The sequence below is a fragment of the Trichosurus vulpecula genome, chromosome 7 (assembly GCF_011100635.1).
Source record: "Trichosurus vulpecula isolate mTriVul1 chromosome 7, mTriVul1.pri, whole genome shotgun sequence".
In the NCBI taxonomy this organism is placed as follows: domain Eukaryota; kingdom Metazoa; phylum Chordata; class Mammalia; order Diprotodontia; family Phalangeridae; genus Trichosurus; species Trichosurus vulpecula.
In genome coordinates, this window is record NC_050579.1 from 21,745,462 (window position 1) to 21,762,809 (window position 17,348).

A 17,348-nucleotide genomic window follows, 5' to 3' on the forward strand; every position below is an offset into this window, starting at 1 on the left:
GGAACGGGAACGTTCCGGAAAGGGAGGGGGGAAGTGGAAAACTGTCTATAGGGTGAGGGCCAAAGAGGAAGAGATGGCTAAGCAAGAGCCTTGTTACCCCTTAATGAGGGGAAAATTCATTTACTAACTACACTATCAACCGGGCCTTCCTGTTCAAAAAAAAGGGCTGTCATCCCAGTCCCTAAAGAAGGGGGAACAGGATCATAGATGTTGAGCTGAAAGTGATTTAGTTCATTTCACAGAGGAGGAAACTGAGGCCCAGAGAGGTTAGATGACTTTCCCAAGGTCACACAGCAACACAGGTAAGGAGTGGCAACCTCAGCTCCTCTCACTGTCCCCACTGGTCCTTCCCTTCTCCCACTCTCTTCTCCTCTGTTACTTATACCAGCCTGAGCTCTCCCATTTCAGCTTTGCTAAGTCCCCAAATGCATAGCTCTTTCTCCTCTACTTGGTTAAATCCCCTAATGGAGGAAACAGAGGCATGAAGCCTCCCCACACCAGAGCTGGGAGGAAGGTCAGTGTTCTTAGCAGAGTGTGGCTATATTTTCCCCAGCTCTTAGGGCTGTGGTTACACCAGCCCTACCCGCTGCAAGACCCTTCCACCTTGGGGGGGCAGGAAGGGAGATTTTGGCTTCTGTTCCCAGTAGAATCAGCAGTTTCTGTTTTGAGACCTGATCACACTTTGTCTGTGCACTCAGCTGGGGGAGGGGGAGGTCCATGCCTGTGAGGGTGAGGGGGTATTGGAGGGAGGCAAGAGAAGGAGAGAATGTGGTTAGTCTGACCTCTACTCTCTCTCTTGAGATGCTCCCTAGGGAAGGAAGAAAGTTACAACATCCATGTAAAACATAGACACACTCCTAATGTAACCCTGTTCTTCTCTCCTCTTCATCTAAGGAGACATGCATGAGTGTATATATGCGCACATACGTACACATACTCTTAATGTCCTTCTCCTCTTTCCTCCTTCTGACTCACACATACACATCCATACACTTGTATGTACACACACACACAGAATATAACACATGCTAACATACAGGGGCCCACACATACCCACACGCACCCGTCTTCAGCCTGTCACTATGATAAAGTTCTCTGAGGCGTCTATGAATGGAGCAGCTGGAGAATTCTTTTCTCCACATTCCCAATGATGACATCTGAGGAGTCTTTGTTCAATTCAGACCACAGCTGCTTTCCAACCTCCTCCTTGTCCCTCGCATTCCTCTCCTTGTCCTACTGCTGACTCTTAATAACACTAGTGACACTTCTCACCTGCTTGAAGGGTTATTCTCCCTCCCCCTTTCCCCAGGAAAAATTTCCTAACAATGAGTGACCCCAAAGCAGTGTAGTGGGGGTTGGATTGCAGTATGCCCCATCAAGCGTGTGTTAAGCTCCTGGGCAACATCTGGGGCAGATGTAGTTTAATGCTAAAGGACAGGGGTTTTTTGGGGAATGCAGAAATCCTGGGGGTGGTCCCTTGGCCAGCTCAATGGGATGTATCCCAATTCCACTCTCAATACAGTGGGAGCCAAAAGGTGATAGCATCATAGGGTCAGATCTGGGATAATACTCATAGCTAACTTATCTAGCTCTTTACACATATTATCTCATTTCTAGTTCACCCCTCTCACTTCCAAAGGAGGAAACCATGGCCTTGAAATGAGATATGACTTACCCAAGACCACAAGGCAGCAAGTGGGAGCACCATGATTGGAATTTGGGCCTTCCAGCTCCAAATGGAGCCCTCTTTCCATTACACTTGTGATCTTTGGGTGGCTTCCCTATTCTAGAAAGGAATCCCTGCTCAGGTTAGAGGACCTAAGGATTCTGAGCCTTTAGAAGGGGTCTCTAGAGATCATCTCATTTTACAGATGTGGCAACTGAGGACTGCAGAGGGGGAAATGACTTTCCCAAGACCACCTAGGTAGTAAATGACAAAGGTCTGGCCTTTCGGGGTAGTGATAAACCCTTCACAGGCAGCATTCTTCCCACTGTCCTGAGAGGCTGGATTGGATGGACCTCAGGGCCTTTCCAACTCTGTGATTCTAGGCTTCTGGAGGGATGTTTAACGATCAGCTGATTTTTCCCAAATACAATTTCCAAAATGACCTCAAAATGAGACACATAAGAACAAGAGTAGGGCAGGGACTGTTTCGTATTTGTCTTTGTAGTCCCAGCACCGAGGACAGTGCCTGGCATGACAAGAAATGGTCCCTCCCTCATTTCAGACTTTCTAAGATTCAGGGCTGTGCTTGGGGAACTGTCCAGCCACTACCACTAGAGAGTGCAGTGGAGAGAGTCAGGAAGACCTGAGTTCAAATACTGTCTCAGACTATGTCTGTGTGACTGGGAAAGTCTGAGTTTCTTTATTTGTAAAATAGGGATAAGAACAGCACCTCCCACACAGGGTTGCTGTGAAGAGATAACATGCAGTAGGAATGTGCTTTGTCAATCCTTAAAGGGCTATACAAATTCTAACAATTATTTAAAGGTACAGGGTAATGAATTGAATATTGGAGAAGGGCTGAGGGCTGGAAATGGGGTGCATATGCTGACTTGGGGTGCTGAGGATGTGATTCCATCCCTGGGGCTCTGCCACTGGGCTGTCCCCCATGCCCCTAACACAGATGCTTCTCTCTACAAGGATTTAGTAGACCCAACATCATTCCAGCACCTTCTAAGATCTGACATGGCTGAGGCAGCAGCAGAGAAAACCCTGGCCTTCACTGCCATCTGCTCCTCTTGGGGAGGTGTGGTGTGTGTGTGTGTGTGTGTGCGTGTGTGTGTGTAGCTACCTCATCAGCCTCCTCCCAGACAACCCAGCTGCTCCCCTGACTCCAGGACAGGCAGACAGGGTGCTGCCTGCCAACAGGGCAGGAAGGGCAGGCGGGCTGGGAGCTTGGTTGCCAGGAGAGAAGGGGCACAGGTGGGGGAGCTTGCTTCTGCTTGCTTCTCTGGGGTAAGGGATCTCACAAAGGGGAAGAGCCGACTTCTGAGTCTTCTTCCACCTCCTACCCCACCCAAGGAGGCACAGAGGACAGATAATAGAAAGAACATTGACTTTGGAGTAGGAGGACCTTAGTTCAAATCCCATATCTGACACTGACTGCTCGGGTGACCTTGGATAAATAGCTTGATCCCTCTGGGCCCTAGCTTTCTTATCTGTAAAATGAGGGGTTTGGACCACATGGTCTCTGAGACCCCTCCCCTCTCTCCATCTTCATACTTAGCCCTGTGGCCCCCTGGCCCCAACTCCAGAGCCAGAGACCTTGGAGTCTGCTCTCTCAGGGGAGGCCTGGGATGGGGGGTCCTCACCCACATGTACCAAGTGCCCACCCCCACTCACTCTCATCAGGATTGGGGGCGGCAAGGATGGCACTGTGTTTCCTCTTCACCTCTTCCACATTCTCTGAGATCTTGTCGATGAAACCTCGGATCTCTTCCACCTGGGGAGAAATTCGGGGAGGGTACAAGTCAGGGTGGGAGGCACAGCTGGGCCCAATGTTTGCCCTGGACAGATCCAGGGGGAAGGGGGTTGGAAGCAGCCTGGGTGGGAATGGAACAGTGAGGTGGGGGCTGGCCCCCTCTGTGGACGGAGGTGACAATGTGGATCACTGGCTCCTAAGTCCAAAGACCTGGATTCTAGTCCCATCTCTTCCTGCATGACCTAGGGCCTTTGATAACTTTCTGATGGATAAATAGTGGTCCATCCATCTCACCTTATGGGGTTGTTATAAGGATCACACTGGATCATAGATTTAGAACCAGAAGTGACCTCGGAGCCCATAGAGTATAATCCAGGCTTGAAGGAGGGGGCAGATTGAATGACTTGCCCCTGGTCACACAGACAGTAAGCATCAGAGGTGAGATATGAATCTGTCTCCAAGGCCAGAGTAAAGTATTTAAAGTGTTTTGAAAATTAGAAAGCAATAGACAGATTTCAGGTGGGATTTTAATTCCTTCTCTCTTCAGGAGCACCTCTGATGTCTTACAGAGGGTCTCCAGACAGCCCTTGGCTCAGCTTCTTCTCTCAACATTTATATGCATCTGAGTTCTCGGCTCTGTGGCCTCTTCCCCCCATCTTCAGAGCCAGAGACCTCAAAGGATGCTCTCAGGGGAGGCCTCAGGATGGATTCTCACCCACATTTTTCCAGTCCCTTTACTCTCATTGTTTGGGAGCTGTGAGGAGGAAGGCTTTTCACCTCTTTCATGTTCTCTGAGATCTTGTTGGGATATATATACAATGCATGTGTGTACATACAGTGCACACAGGCGTATATGCACACTGTAATACATACATGTAGTAATACACAGATGTATCGTCTCCCCTGAGAGAATGTAAGCCGCTAGAGGGCAGGGATTGTTTTGTTTTGTCAGTATCTCCTCCATGCTTAGCACTGTACCTGGCACATAGTATGTGCTTAATAATTGCTGGTTGGATTAATGATGTAAATTAAAGGAGAGTGTCAGAGCTAGGGTATGGCTCTCAAGGAGTTGACTCCGGGTCTCTAGGTGGGGCTGAGGCATAGCTGGGTATGGGGACGACACACTGGGCTCTCACCTGCTCAAAGAACTCATCCATGAAGCGGTCTCGGTCCACGGTAACAGTGACCTCATCGTCATCGTCGCTGTCCTTTGCCTGCACACAAACATGAATGGATGTTCATGTAGATGGAGGTGTACAGTGGCCCTACTGATAGACCCAAGCCAGGGAAGAAGGGCCCCATGGCAGCATCTATTGGGAGATTCAGCCTGGTGCCCCTAGTGTCAGGCCACAGGGAGATGCCTTGAGGTTTCTAGGGGCTGTGTGTGTGTGTGTGTGTGTGTAGGCAGGGGAGAGGTGGCCTTGGCTGCTCCCAGCCTGGACTCCTCTGGGCTTAGTCCTCTCTCTTCCCTTATCCTCAAATGCTAGTGAGCCCTGCAAGGCAGCATGAAGTTCCTGTCCTAGCTCTTGAGGTTTTCTTGGCAAAGATACTGGAGTGGTTTGCCATTTCCTTCTCCTCCTCATTTTACAGATGAGGAAACTGAGGCAAACAGGGTAAAGTGACTTGCCCAGGGTCACACAGCTAGTAAGTGTCTAAGGCTGGATTTGAACTCAGGAAGATGAGTCTTTCTGACTCCAGGCCTCGCACTCAATCCATCGCATCACCTGGTTGCCCAATCCATCAATTATCATCTGTCATTTGATAGAATGTAAACCCTCTGAAGGCAGGGACTGTTTTGTCTTTGTATTAAAAGAAATATTTATAAAGAGTTTAATGTAGTGCTTAGTACATAGTAGGCACTTAATGAATATTTGTTCCCTTCTCCTCTCTCCTTGAATCCCAAGCACCTTGTATAGTACCTGGCACACAGTAGGTGCTTAATAATAATAGAAAGCTCTTCTAGAGCATTTTTAGGTTTGCAAAGTACTTTCCAAATGTGATTTTATTTGATCTTCAAAATAACTCTGGGAGGTGGGCACAATTATTATCCCCATTTTACAGATGTGAAACTGAAGCCCAAAGGTGATTAATAAATGCTAGTCTGTCTTTACTTATATGTGCATATGTTAATATACTTGATAGAATATAAATTCCTTGGGGGCACAGATTATCTCAGTTTGGTCCTTGTATTCCTAGGACCAGGCACATATTAGGAGCTTAATAAATGCTTGCTGTCACCATCAACGGTAACGTCAATATTACAACAACATGGCCAGAGCCCTACTAGGTTTGCAATGCCTTCTACATATATTATCATACTTGAACCTCAGAAAAAAGCCTCTGAAGCAGGAATTATGGGTGTTATCATCTGATCTTCCAGATGAGCAAACTGAGACTGAGAAATGACCTGCTCATGGGCCTCCACCAGTAATTCTTTGTTGGCTCCATCATCCCATGGCCCCATCCTTGTAGGCCACAGTTTTAGCTTTTTTTTGTGTCATGGACCCAGGTTCTCGCAGACATTAGAAAAATGTTTTCAAATGCATAAATAAAACACACAGCATTATAGAGATGTAATGTTTTTCCTTGTTCAGCTTCAAGTTCTCAGACCCCTTGCATTCTTTCCATGGAGCCCAGCTGGAGAACCCTTGTAGAGACCAATGGTGTCAAACCCCAAAGGTATGGAAGGATCCCTTCAGCTGCTTATGTAAGATTATCTATGTCTAGTTGTATTTTTATTTCTATGTAGTTTAAATGTAACTTCTCCATTCCATTTGAATCTGGCTTAGGCCCCATTGTCATCAGTGGCTTGGGTGTTGGACCCTCTCCAGGAGGGGTGGCCACAGTCATGGATTTGACCCTGGGGAGTTTGGGGGCAGAGTGGGAGACAGAGGACCCTGGGAATCTCCACTCAGCTGTTTGAAAGCACAGGGGTGTGGAGAAAGAGGTGGCCATGGGGTAACAAAGATCTGGCAGTGGGACCATTCACCTTCCAGTGCCCCTGGCTGACACTATTAATTGAAGAGAAGGCCCAGATCTGCCCTGAGAACATGAGCTCCTTCCATGGAAGAAATCAGTGATTGGGTAAAATAAATTAGTAAACGGAAAAGAAAGAAAACCTAAGGAGCTGAGGGTGGGTAGATGGAGCAGTGGAGGGAGGCAGAAGGAGCCCATGTGGGGTGGGGGTCCCCCATCCTGCTTGCTCAGGCAGGGCCCCTTAGCTGGGCCTATTTCAGGCAGCTGCCCTGGGAAATCACATGCTGGCTCATTGCTCTGGGGCTCCAGGCACCGGCGCTTTAATTAAGACAAAGGCTGATTCCAGGCTCCCTTTCCGGGGAGGTCCCTCTGGGAAGAGGCCTGACAGCTGGCCCCTGCTCCCCTCCTGGATTTCTTTACTGTGGGCTGGGTGGGGCTGCCATGGAAGGCTGGGGTATGGCCAGGGATAGCAGGGAGGCAGAGAAGGAAAGGGGCTAGGAATGCCTCAGCTTCTGCCTACCTGCCCTGGGGATCTCCAGTGGAAATAAACATTGGAGCCAGCTCCCTGGTACAACTGCCAGTCGTGGGGGCATCAACCCAGCTGGGAGACCCTCCCTGGTTCCTTCCCCAATGTCTGAGCAGACACAGCTGGACAGAGGGAACCAGACCAGGCCACTCGAGGGTAGAAATGGGGTCGGAGGGGCATTTGTAGGGGGAAGCCACAGCTGCTTCTCTCTCCCTTAGGCTGTGTGTGTGTTTGTGTGTATCTACTCGAGCTCAAGGGACAGTAGGAAAGCATCTTTCTCATGCAGGTGCCTTGGAGCTCCCCTCCCCCAGCCTCCCAGCCCTGGAGAAGGAAGCAGGTGCTGGTGCCAGCCCTAGCCACCCGCCTGCCCGCCCCAGAAGCGCAGAACAAAAGTCACCCCATCAGGAGTAATTACATCTTTGACTTCCCTGTCTGCAGACAGTGCAGCCCACCCACCCAGAACTGTCATTACTATGCCCTTCCCTTCCTCAAACTTGTGTCTTTTTGCTATAGGCTGCCCTTCTTCCACTCTCATGGCAGTATGCCTACCCTTCCTGCAGATGGAGAAGGCGATGTCTAGCACGGATGAGGAGCTGCCCATGAGGGTCAGTAATATGGATGGCCCAGGAGCAGGGCCACCTCCTCCATCTGGATGAAAGCTTCACTCACCCGGGGGGTGGGGACCATGGCTTCACCTTCTTTAGACTGCCCTCCCTCTAGCCAATCTAGAGCTCCCCATGCAGCAGGGCTAAGTCCTGGGTGGGAAGGTAGGAGGAGACCAGATAGATGGATTCCTGGCCACAAACTTGAAGGTTATAGCAAGAAAGCAGCTCCCACAGAACATGAAGTCAGGGGCCCTGGACTTGAACCTGGGCTCTGCATCTATTAATTGCATGGCCTTGGACAAGCCCCCGTTCTAGGCCTCACCTCCCTCTTCCATGAAATGAGGGGCTTTGGAGGTCCCTTTCCAGGTGTAAGTCTTCTGGTACAGTGACCTTGAAGGTTAAGGATATCTCAGCTACCCTAGTGTGCATTTAGGCCTAGTAAGGGGTGGCTGATGGGCATCAAACCCTTGGCACTGGAGGGCCCCTGCCCAGGCCTAGCTGTTTAAGGATCCCTCAGGATTCATGTGATTCCACTCTTTCCACCCCCCTTCACCCCTGCAAGACCCCCATCAATCCTCACTCTCCTAGCCTCAGTAGATAAGGGGCAGTGGTTGGGGGAGGGAACCTCTGCTCAGCTGCCCTTTTGTCTTCCAGCAGGATTATGGGCCACTCCCCTGGCTCATAGGGATGTACCTGAGGTGCTGAAACCCTATTTTCATTTCACTTGGGCTAGGCAGGTGTCCCCAAAGGCAGAAGGGAATGCACTTGTGACCCCGATGGATTTTTAATTGTATCATTCACTGTTCTGAATGGCGTCATCTCCGACGTGACAGGTGAGTCACATGAATCACAGGAAGGGATTTCTGCCTATGGGAGATGCAGAACAGACAAATGCACAGAGTGCAGGACCTGGGGTCAGGAAGAATCCTGCTTCTGACCCTTGCTATGTGACTTTGACCAGCACTTCTCTGAGCCTCAGTTTCCTCATCGGCTAAATGGGATAATTATGCCCGTGGGCTGACGCAAGATGCTAATGAGAGAATGCTGGTCAATCGCTTTTGCTCCTCTCCTGGTTCAGGCAGTGATGGTTCTCTCATAGTCCATGGGGCACCTCTGCCCCCCCCCGCTCCCAAGGGATGGCTGCCAGGCTCCCCTGGCAGGGGCCAGGGCTCTCTGGAACTCCTGGTCCAAGCTGCTGAGGAGGAGGGATGAGGGAGGTGGGAGGTGGGAAGTCGAAGTTGGTGAAGGAAGCGGGTGTGAAACATCTCCAAGCTTTCTGCTGCTGGGCTGTCACGGCTCCTCCCACGGCAGCTAAAATAAACCCCTCACTCAGCCTTGCTGCTGCTGTGTGGAGAAGCTGAGGGGGATCTCCAAGCACTGAATGTGGTTCTCTTGGGGCTGGTCTGGCCCTGTAAAGGTCAGCTAATTTCTCCCTGCGGAAACAGAGGCAAGAAGGGAAGAAGACTCTCCTCGGTCAGTATTGAAGAGAGGCAGAGTGAGGATCCATGGCCTGGCCTCCTCTATACTCACTTTTCCTTTCTCCGTTCCAAGAGAGGGAGAAAGAGACTGGGCCGAGAGAAGGGAGTGGCTAGAACCTTTGAAAGAAAACAGGCAGCTCTGTTCTCAAGAATGAATAATGAAAGTCTGGGGCAGACGCTGGGTGGCTGCATCATAGGGACAATGGGACCCCTACTCAGCCTGGCCTGGGTCCTCCCACAGGGGCAGACTGGTTGTCTGGGTGGCGGGCAGGTTTTCCCTTCCATGGACTGCTCCTCTAAGGCTGACCAGTGAAATGCTAGCCTCCCAAAGAAGTAAACAGCACAGGTGTGTCTGGTTTTTCTCATCTCCTCCCTCCTCCTCCACACCATTGGCAGCACGTGAGCTGAATTGTGTCTGGAGCAGCGGAGAGGGGTTTCACTGAGCTATTCACACCTTCTGGTCTGCTCCCTCTGCCTTGTGTTTAGGAGACAGCTTTGGGGGTGGGCAAAGTTTTGGGGTGAGGATTAGCACTCAGTCTGAGATCAGGTTTGGGATTGGGCTGGGGACTCAGGGCTCAATCTGTGGCCAGGCTTAGGAGTCAGTGTGTGCTTTGGGATCTCTGGCCAGTCTGAGGCCAGGGAGGAGTTTTTTGCTTTGTAAAAATAACCAACTCACAGAAGGTTTGAGCTATGACTTTCATCCTTTTTGGCTATGCTCTAACTCCTGAAACTTAATAAGGACGGTGGCCTTGCTTCTACCTCCTCCCCAAACAAAGCAAGTTCCCTGAGACCATTGGACCATCAACTTAGAGGGGGGAGGGGTATGAGAAGTCATGCTATCTCACTCCTGCATTTTACACATGAGGAAACTGAGGCCCAGAGGATTACAGATTTAGAGATTTTATGCTGGAAAGTGTGTTAGAGATCTCCTAGGTCAACCCTTTCATTTTACAGATGAGAATGCTGAGGCCAGAGAGGTGAATGACTTGTCCAAAGTCACACATGCAGTAAGTGGCAGAGCTGGGTCCTTTGTCTCTAAATCCAGCTCTTTCCACCCATACTCGCCTCTCATGTTGTGAGGAGTTAAAAGCCTGGGCTAAAAACAAATTCTTCCAATAAAAATTTGTGAGAAGGAGCATTATGAGGAAGTCTCAAAAACTGAAAATATCACATGACTGGCGAAGAATTGATCAGACTGGCGAGATCGATGCAGCTGACTTGAGGATGTAGCTAAGAACCACAGAGCCAAGGAAGAGTAAGAGTAAAAGATGGCACTACCTATGAAGTGATGCCCAATGGGGGGAAAGTTTCATATACACATGTGGACCCTGGCTCTGAGCCAGAGTGAGTGGGAAAATGAAGCAAAGAGATGCGGGACATAGAGGGAGGAGCTCACTGCCGAGCTAAAGGCTCTAGATGGGAGGAGAGGCAGTATGGGCTGCTGGAGAGAAGGCTGGTTTGGGCCCTGGCTTTGCCACTTACTGCTCTTTATGGAGCCTCAGTTTCTTCATTTGTAAAAGAAGGAGTTTTGCTGAGATGGCTTCTAAGGTCCCTTCTAGCTCTGAATCTATGCACAGAAATAGATGTAGGATATTTGTGTTGAAGGTCATTTAAAATATTTATGAATATATATTCAATTGGTTCTGTCATAGTTTAAAATGTTTTGGGTCCATGATAAATGACTTATTTAAAAAAGATGTCTGCTGGGAACAAAGGATCTGGCCCAGGAGTGTTCTATTCCAGAAGCCTAAAGCCTCCTCCTGTGTCCTTGGCAATTAGCCCCGTCCATGGCACTGACCTCTCATCCCTCATGTTTACCCCCTGTCCCTGATGCTGAGCCCCTATCTTGGTATATAGCCACATTTTCTCCTCCTCAAGTCTTATATGGAGCCAGTAAAGGCTCTGGAAAAACTGTCACACACCATTAGCCCCGTCCATGGCACTGAGCTCCCATCCCTCATGTTTAGCCTCCTGTCCCTGATGCTGAGGCCCTATCCCTGGTATATACCACACTCTCTCCTCCTCAAGTCTTACACTGACTGAGCCAGGAAAGGCTCTGGAAAAACTGTCACACACAATTAGCTCCAGTCGAGGCCCCTCCTCCCCAATCATTCTTTAAGCATCTCCTATACGCAGAGCCCTGTGCTGGGGGCAGAGGGGCTGGCCTTGGCACAGTTCTGGGGTGTCCCTGAGGTGAGCACTGAGTGCTCTTGCCATGCCTCGGCCTCCCACACTTTTCAGATGATGTCTGAGGAGATCAGTTCTGAGGTCTTCCTGGCCTGCCCTGCTCATCTACATCTCCTGAGGAGGGCTGATTTGCCTGGTGGCTGTAGCATTCATTGGGCCCTGCTGAGGCGGGGCTGGTGGTGGAGGGAACCCCCACGGTTGTCCTAAGCTGAGCCCCCAGCCCCAGACTGACCCCTAGATCTGTTTACAAATTGAGCTTTAATTAACACACACACACACACATATGACCTAACTATGACCACAGGCCTCTGCTTGCCTTGTATTCTCTGTCTGCCGAATAACTCCAAGAGAAGCTTCTGGCCTTTGGTTCACTCTAGACAGAAAGCTCTCAGTCAGTCTAACATTGCCTATGGGGCCTGCCAAGCAGGCAGACTGCCCAGGAGTCCTGTTGACTGGTGCCAAAATTAATCTAACCCCATGCCTGCTGCTCTTCCTCTCTGTACCATGGCTATTTTGGGACCACATGACATGGAGGGGGAAGATAGACATGGTGAGGGGTTGAAGGGAAGAACAACATACCAGAGACAAACAAGGCAGGATAGCTCTATGTGTGGGCAGAGTAGGTGGCCACCCACATGGGAAGCTGGGAGAGGCCTGAGAAAAGCTTCCCCTGTCCTCAAAATATCTACCCTGCCATCTGCCATGAGCCTGAGATTCCACCATTAGAAAGTCACTCCTTTGGAAATGCTGCCCCCAGTCTCCTTTTTTAGAATCCAAACAATCCATGAAAAAAAAATGTATTTTGTGGCCGCCTGATATAGTAGGAAGGGAAATGATTGGGAGTCAGGGGACCTGGGTTCTAGTCTTGGCTCTGTCTAGGTCCCTTCCTTTCTCCAGGCCTGAGCTGGCTCCTTTGTAGATGGAAGAAGTTGGTCTAGATTCTCTTTCCCATCTTTTTCAGATCTGACCATCTAGAGGACAAACCTGCTGACACTCCGGCTTGAATGTGTTTATTGGGTCACTCATCCTCAATGGGAGAGAGGGCTGGTGAGATCACTGGGCACTGCATGGAGGGACAGGGCCCAGAAAGGGGAGGCCACAGAGAAGTTAACTGACTTACCCAGGGTCACACAAACAGTTTGAGTGGGTCTGTCCTAAATCCAAGGCTGGCTCTCTATCCACCAAGCCAGGCTGCCTCTTGGATAATGATTTATACACATTAGGAGCTTCAATTCTGGTCATGGCACTTAAACCCTTCCCACCAAAGCTAGGAGTGGGGAGGCAGGGGAGGTGCTGGCCCCAGAGAAAAGACCTGAGACAAAGATGCTGGAAAATCAGCTCAAGAAGAAAGGTTGAAGGAATTGGAGTGTTCTTTTCTTTTGGAGGGAGGAACACAGGGCAATTGGAGTTAAGTGGCTTGCCCAAGGTCACACAGCTAGTGTGTCAAGTGTCTGAGGCCGGATTTGAACTCAGGTCCTCCCGACTCGAGGGCCAGTGCTCTACTCACTGTGCCGCCTAGCTGCCCCTTGAGTGTTCTTTAGATGGGAGAAGACTTAGAACCAGAGCAGACCTTAGAAAGGGGAGTTTGCGGGGGAGGGGGGGAGGGAGTCAAAAAGCAGGAGAGGGAGCCAGGTATGAAATCAGGATCACAAATTTAAAGCTATGAGGAATATTGGGGACCATCTAGTCCTCCTTTTACAGGTGAGGAAACTGAGGCCCAGAGAAGTTAAGTGACTTGCCAAGGGTTACAAAGATAATAAGGGTCTTAGGTGGAATTTGAGTCTGGGTCTTCCTGATTCCAAGTCCACTACCCTGTGGACTTATTTCTCCTTAATTGTTTGATTGCATTTTATGGATGAGGAAACTGAGGCCCAAGGTCACACAGGTAGTAAATGGCAGAGCCAGGATTTGAACTCAGGTCCTCTGACTCCCAAGCCAGCCCTCCTTCCTCTCTGTCTCAATAGAGAAGGTTGAGTGATGACCTAATTACAGTTTTTGAGACATTTCTGTGCTTTTCTGAGGAAGATGCTTAGCTATCATTCTTGTTGAGAAAGAAACAAGCTTCAGAGGATTTGGGTCAGACACATGGAGGAGCTTTTGGACCATCCGGGGCCCAAACCCTGGAGTGGGGAATGGCTGGAGGGGCTTTTTACACCCGGAAGTCCTTAAGAAAAAAGACTCCCATTTGTCCTGGGTGGTGCTTGGCAGCTGGAGAGCGGCCCCCATGACCCACCATGTATTCTTCCAGCCCGAGGCATTGAGAATTCTAAGAATCCGGACTCTGTGATTCTGTGATTCTTACAGGAGGCAGGAAGGAAGCTGCCAGCACTCCAGGGATGATTCCCTATGGGTGATGTCAGTCCTGGACAAACTGATTCATTGCAGCTGATGGTGCTGAGCCCAGAGCTGCTGTCACCAGGCGGTCCTCCCCCACCCTTTTTAATGACTAATCAAAGTCCCAATTAAAAAAGCACAGGAGGCAAATAGATGGGTCGGGACTGGGGGAAGGCAGAGCTGAGCTCAAAGAGAAGGTGCTGAGGAATTCCAGAGCACTCTCTCACACTCTTTTGACCTCTGCTCCCAAACCCCAGGGCTGGGAGTAGTTCATATTGACTTCCTGGACAAGGTGACAACTCCAGGGAGATCAGGAGATGGTGGGTATGGTGGTACAGTGTAAAGATGGATGAATCAGGCCTCAAAGACCTGAGTTTGAATTCTGACCCTGATGTGTGACCTTGGACAAGTCACATCACGCCTTTCTGGGCCTGTTTCTTCATCTGTAAAATGAAGAGACTGGACTAGATGGCCTCCAAGGCCTCTTCCAGCTTTGGGTCACCTAAAGTCCAATCCTAGATCTGTGATCCTATGCCCACCTCCATTTCCAGTGGCCACCCCACCCTCAGTGGGGACCCGTCTCTGCTTGCTTGTTTCTCAGACTTGCTCATTGGAGGTCCTGGTGACAGAAGGCACAAGGGAATTATTAATGAATCAATCACCAATCATTTATTGCAAGCCTACTAGGTGCTAGGCTGCACAGTCTTGCCCAACTCCCGAGGAACCACTGTCTTGTTGGGGGAGACAGTATGGAAATGTGTCTTTACAAAATAGATACAAGGGAAATTTGGGAAGAAAGTATTAGTAGCTGGGGTGTGGCAGGAAAGGCTTCAGGAGGAAGGAAAAATTTGAGTTGAGCCTTTAAGGAAACAAGCCTAACCAAGGCTCAGAGAAAGGCAGCAGATTGCCTAAGGACATATAGATGGTTAAGCACCAGAGCTGGGATTTGAACTCAAGTCTGAGGAGTTGGATGTGGCAACAAGAGGAAAGGAAGTAGGGATATCATGGAGGAATGGTATCTACTCTTCCCTCTTCTGATCTCTAACCTGGGCACCCTAGGGCAGATCTCCCATCCTCTCTTTGTGCTCTCAAATCCCTATGCAGTGATAGGAGCCTCAGTCTCTCTCAGTGTTCTAGGCCACTCAGTGAGGTGCCAACCTGCATTGGTAGAGGGCATTTCTTCAGAGGGGACTCCAGCAAAAACCCAACTCCTATTCTTAGCCTATCTCATTTCTGAGGGACACTGAAGTCTGAGGCCACTCACCCAAGGAGACACAGTGGCAAAATGGGATGGGAAACCCAGCAGGTCTCTCCCTCTGTCTCTCTCTTCTCCTCCCTCCTCTCTCCCTCCCTCTCTGTCTCTGTTTCTGTCTCTCTCAGTCTCTCTGTCTCTGTCTCTCTCTGTCTTTCTCTCTTCAGAGCACCCACTGGGTGCAAGGGGAGCTCCTAGGAGGTGGGGTCATGCTGAAAAGGGAAATCAGACAAAGACCATCTGCAGAAAAATAAAGGGTCTCCAAATCCAGAGATGTTTGCTTCCTTGTAACCTGCACCTGTCGTCCTTAGTTCTGGTCCTTGGGGCCAGGTAGATGTCATCCCCAAACTCCTCCAGAAGACAATGGCACAGAGATTCGAAGGCAGAAATCTCATCCTTCCTTTTCTCTCCTCCCAGCCCAGCCCCCTCATCTTCAGGTCAAACCCCTCCAGTTCTTTCAATGGAAGGGAGTCGGCTTTCCAGATCTCTTTCTATTTTGGCCACTCTCCTCTGAATGGGCTTAAGCTTATCTGTGACCTTCCTAAAACCTGGCCCTCAGGACAGTCATGAAAGCTAATGTTTAAATAGCTTTGGTAAAGGTTACTCTACATATATTATCTCATATCCTCCCAACAACCTCGGGAGGTAGGTGCCATTGTTATCCTCATTTTACAGACAAGGAAACTGAGGCAGACGGAAGCTGTGTGACTTGCCCAGAGCTAATAAGTGTCTGAGGTAGGATTCTCAGGTCTTCCTGACTCCAAGTCCAGAACTCTACCCCCTAGGCCAGCTACCTACCTCTAGAACTGAACACGATACTCTAGATGTGTTCTGAGTAGGGCAAAACAATCCAGCCACCTTCATTTAACACACAGAGAAACTGAGGCCCAAAGAGGGGAAGTCACCTTCCACAGCAAGGAGGTTGGACATAAATGGAATATAAATTGAACCCTTTTCAATGCACTGAGGGGGCTGATTATGTACAAGGAGAGTTTGATCGACATGGAGATGTTAAGTGAGTCAATGAACATTTCTTAAATACCTACTATATGCCAGACACTGTTCTAAGTACTAGAGATACAAAGAGAGGCAAAAGACAGTCCCTGCCCTCAAGGAGCTTCCAATCTAACAGAGAGGGATAAATCAATCAATAAACATTTATAAAGCACCCACTATGTGCCAGGCACTGTGCTAAGTACCAGAGATACAAAAAGAGTCAAAGGACAGTCCCTGCCCTCAAGGAACTCACAAATCCAGTGGAAGGGCAGGATAAGGGGTAGGACCTAGAGGGAGATGGGGTATTTTGGGAAGGGGGTAGCAGAATGGAATACCTCATGCTAGATCCTAAGGAGGAGGAGTTGGGCCATCTTTTCACCTCCATTTATTCTCTAAATCTAGCTTAAAAAAAAAAGCCAATCCTACCAGACCAGCCTCGACCAGGCCCTGACCATGGTGCTACTGATACAACCATGGAATCCTTGGGTTAGGGACCTTGTTGGGTGAATCTTCCCCTTGGAAGCAGATTTCTTAGCTCCCCTTCACACATGTTCCTCAGCCTCCTCTTCCCAAACTCAAGAAACCACCAAGAGCTGGGGAATCACAGCCATAGTCTCTGCAGGGTGCTCCAGGGTACCCTGAGTGCAATGACATGGGGTGAGGGAGGGAAAGACAGGACATGTGGAATGCCTTCTTTACTATGGGACCACTCATTTTGATCATTGGGGGGGAATGAGAGATGTTTTAGATTCTCTGTTTGGAACATGGCATAGAGTTCAATTATTCAATCATATGAATAAGAATAAGACAAGTGAGAGACAGAGTGGTGACTGCCCTGGAAGCCAGGAGGACCTGGTTTGAAGCCCTGCCTCATATATCCTGACTGGGACTCTAGGTAGCATTGAATTGCTCAGGACTCCAAACACCTCTTAAAGAGTACAAGCTGCATGGAAAATGCTGATCTGCATCAGGAAAAATTCTCTTACACCAATGAAAACACAGGTCTAGCCCCATCTCCTAATAAGAGAGGATGCATACTTACTAGCTGTGTGACCACAGGCAGATGAATTAACCTCTCTGGGCCTCAGTTTCACCATTTGTAAAATGAAGATAAAATACATGTGTATTTTATCTCCAGTGAGATAACAGATATGAAGCATTTTGCTAACTTCAGAACAATCTAGATGCCAACTATTCTCACAGAGTCATAGATTAGGAACTGGAAGAGATTCTAGAGGCCAGCAAGCCCACCCTACTTATGTTGGCAAGAGACACTCTCCTGCCTTCTTCCTTCCCCTCATGGGGTGAGCTCCTCCTCCTCCCCACTCATCAGATCAATTATAAAGCACCTAAACCCATAGGATCCTAGGAGAGCTGGAAAGCACTTCAGAGATTGTCTAGCTCAACCCTGCATTTTAAAGAATGGGAAACTGAGCCACAGAAAAGTTAAGTGACTTGACCAAGGACCTACAGGTAGCAAGTGGCAGAAAGAGGATAAGAACTTATGTCCTCTGGCTCCAAAATGCATGCCTCTTTCCATTATTTGCGGTTGCTCAGTCATGTCCGACT

General features: G+C 49.3%; 1 protein-coding gene across 1 annotated transcript in view; it reads right to left on the reverse strand.

Annotated features, from left to right (window-relative positions):
- Positions 1-17,348, reverse strand: part of STX1A (syntaxin 1A) — a 39,016-nt gene that overhangs the window by 10,322 nt on the left and 11,346 nt on the right. The window contains exons 2-3 of the mRNA XM_036768864.1: positions 4,562-4,639; positions 3,347-3,446 (exon numbers count right to left, since the gene is read on the reverse strand). Of these exons, the coding sequence (XP_036624759.1) occupies positions 3,347-3,446; positions 4,562-4,639 (178 nt within the window). The remainder of the gene's footprint in view (positions 1-3,346; positions 3,447-4,561; positions 4,640-17,348) is intronic.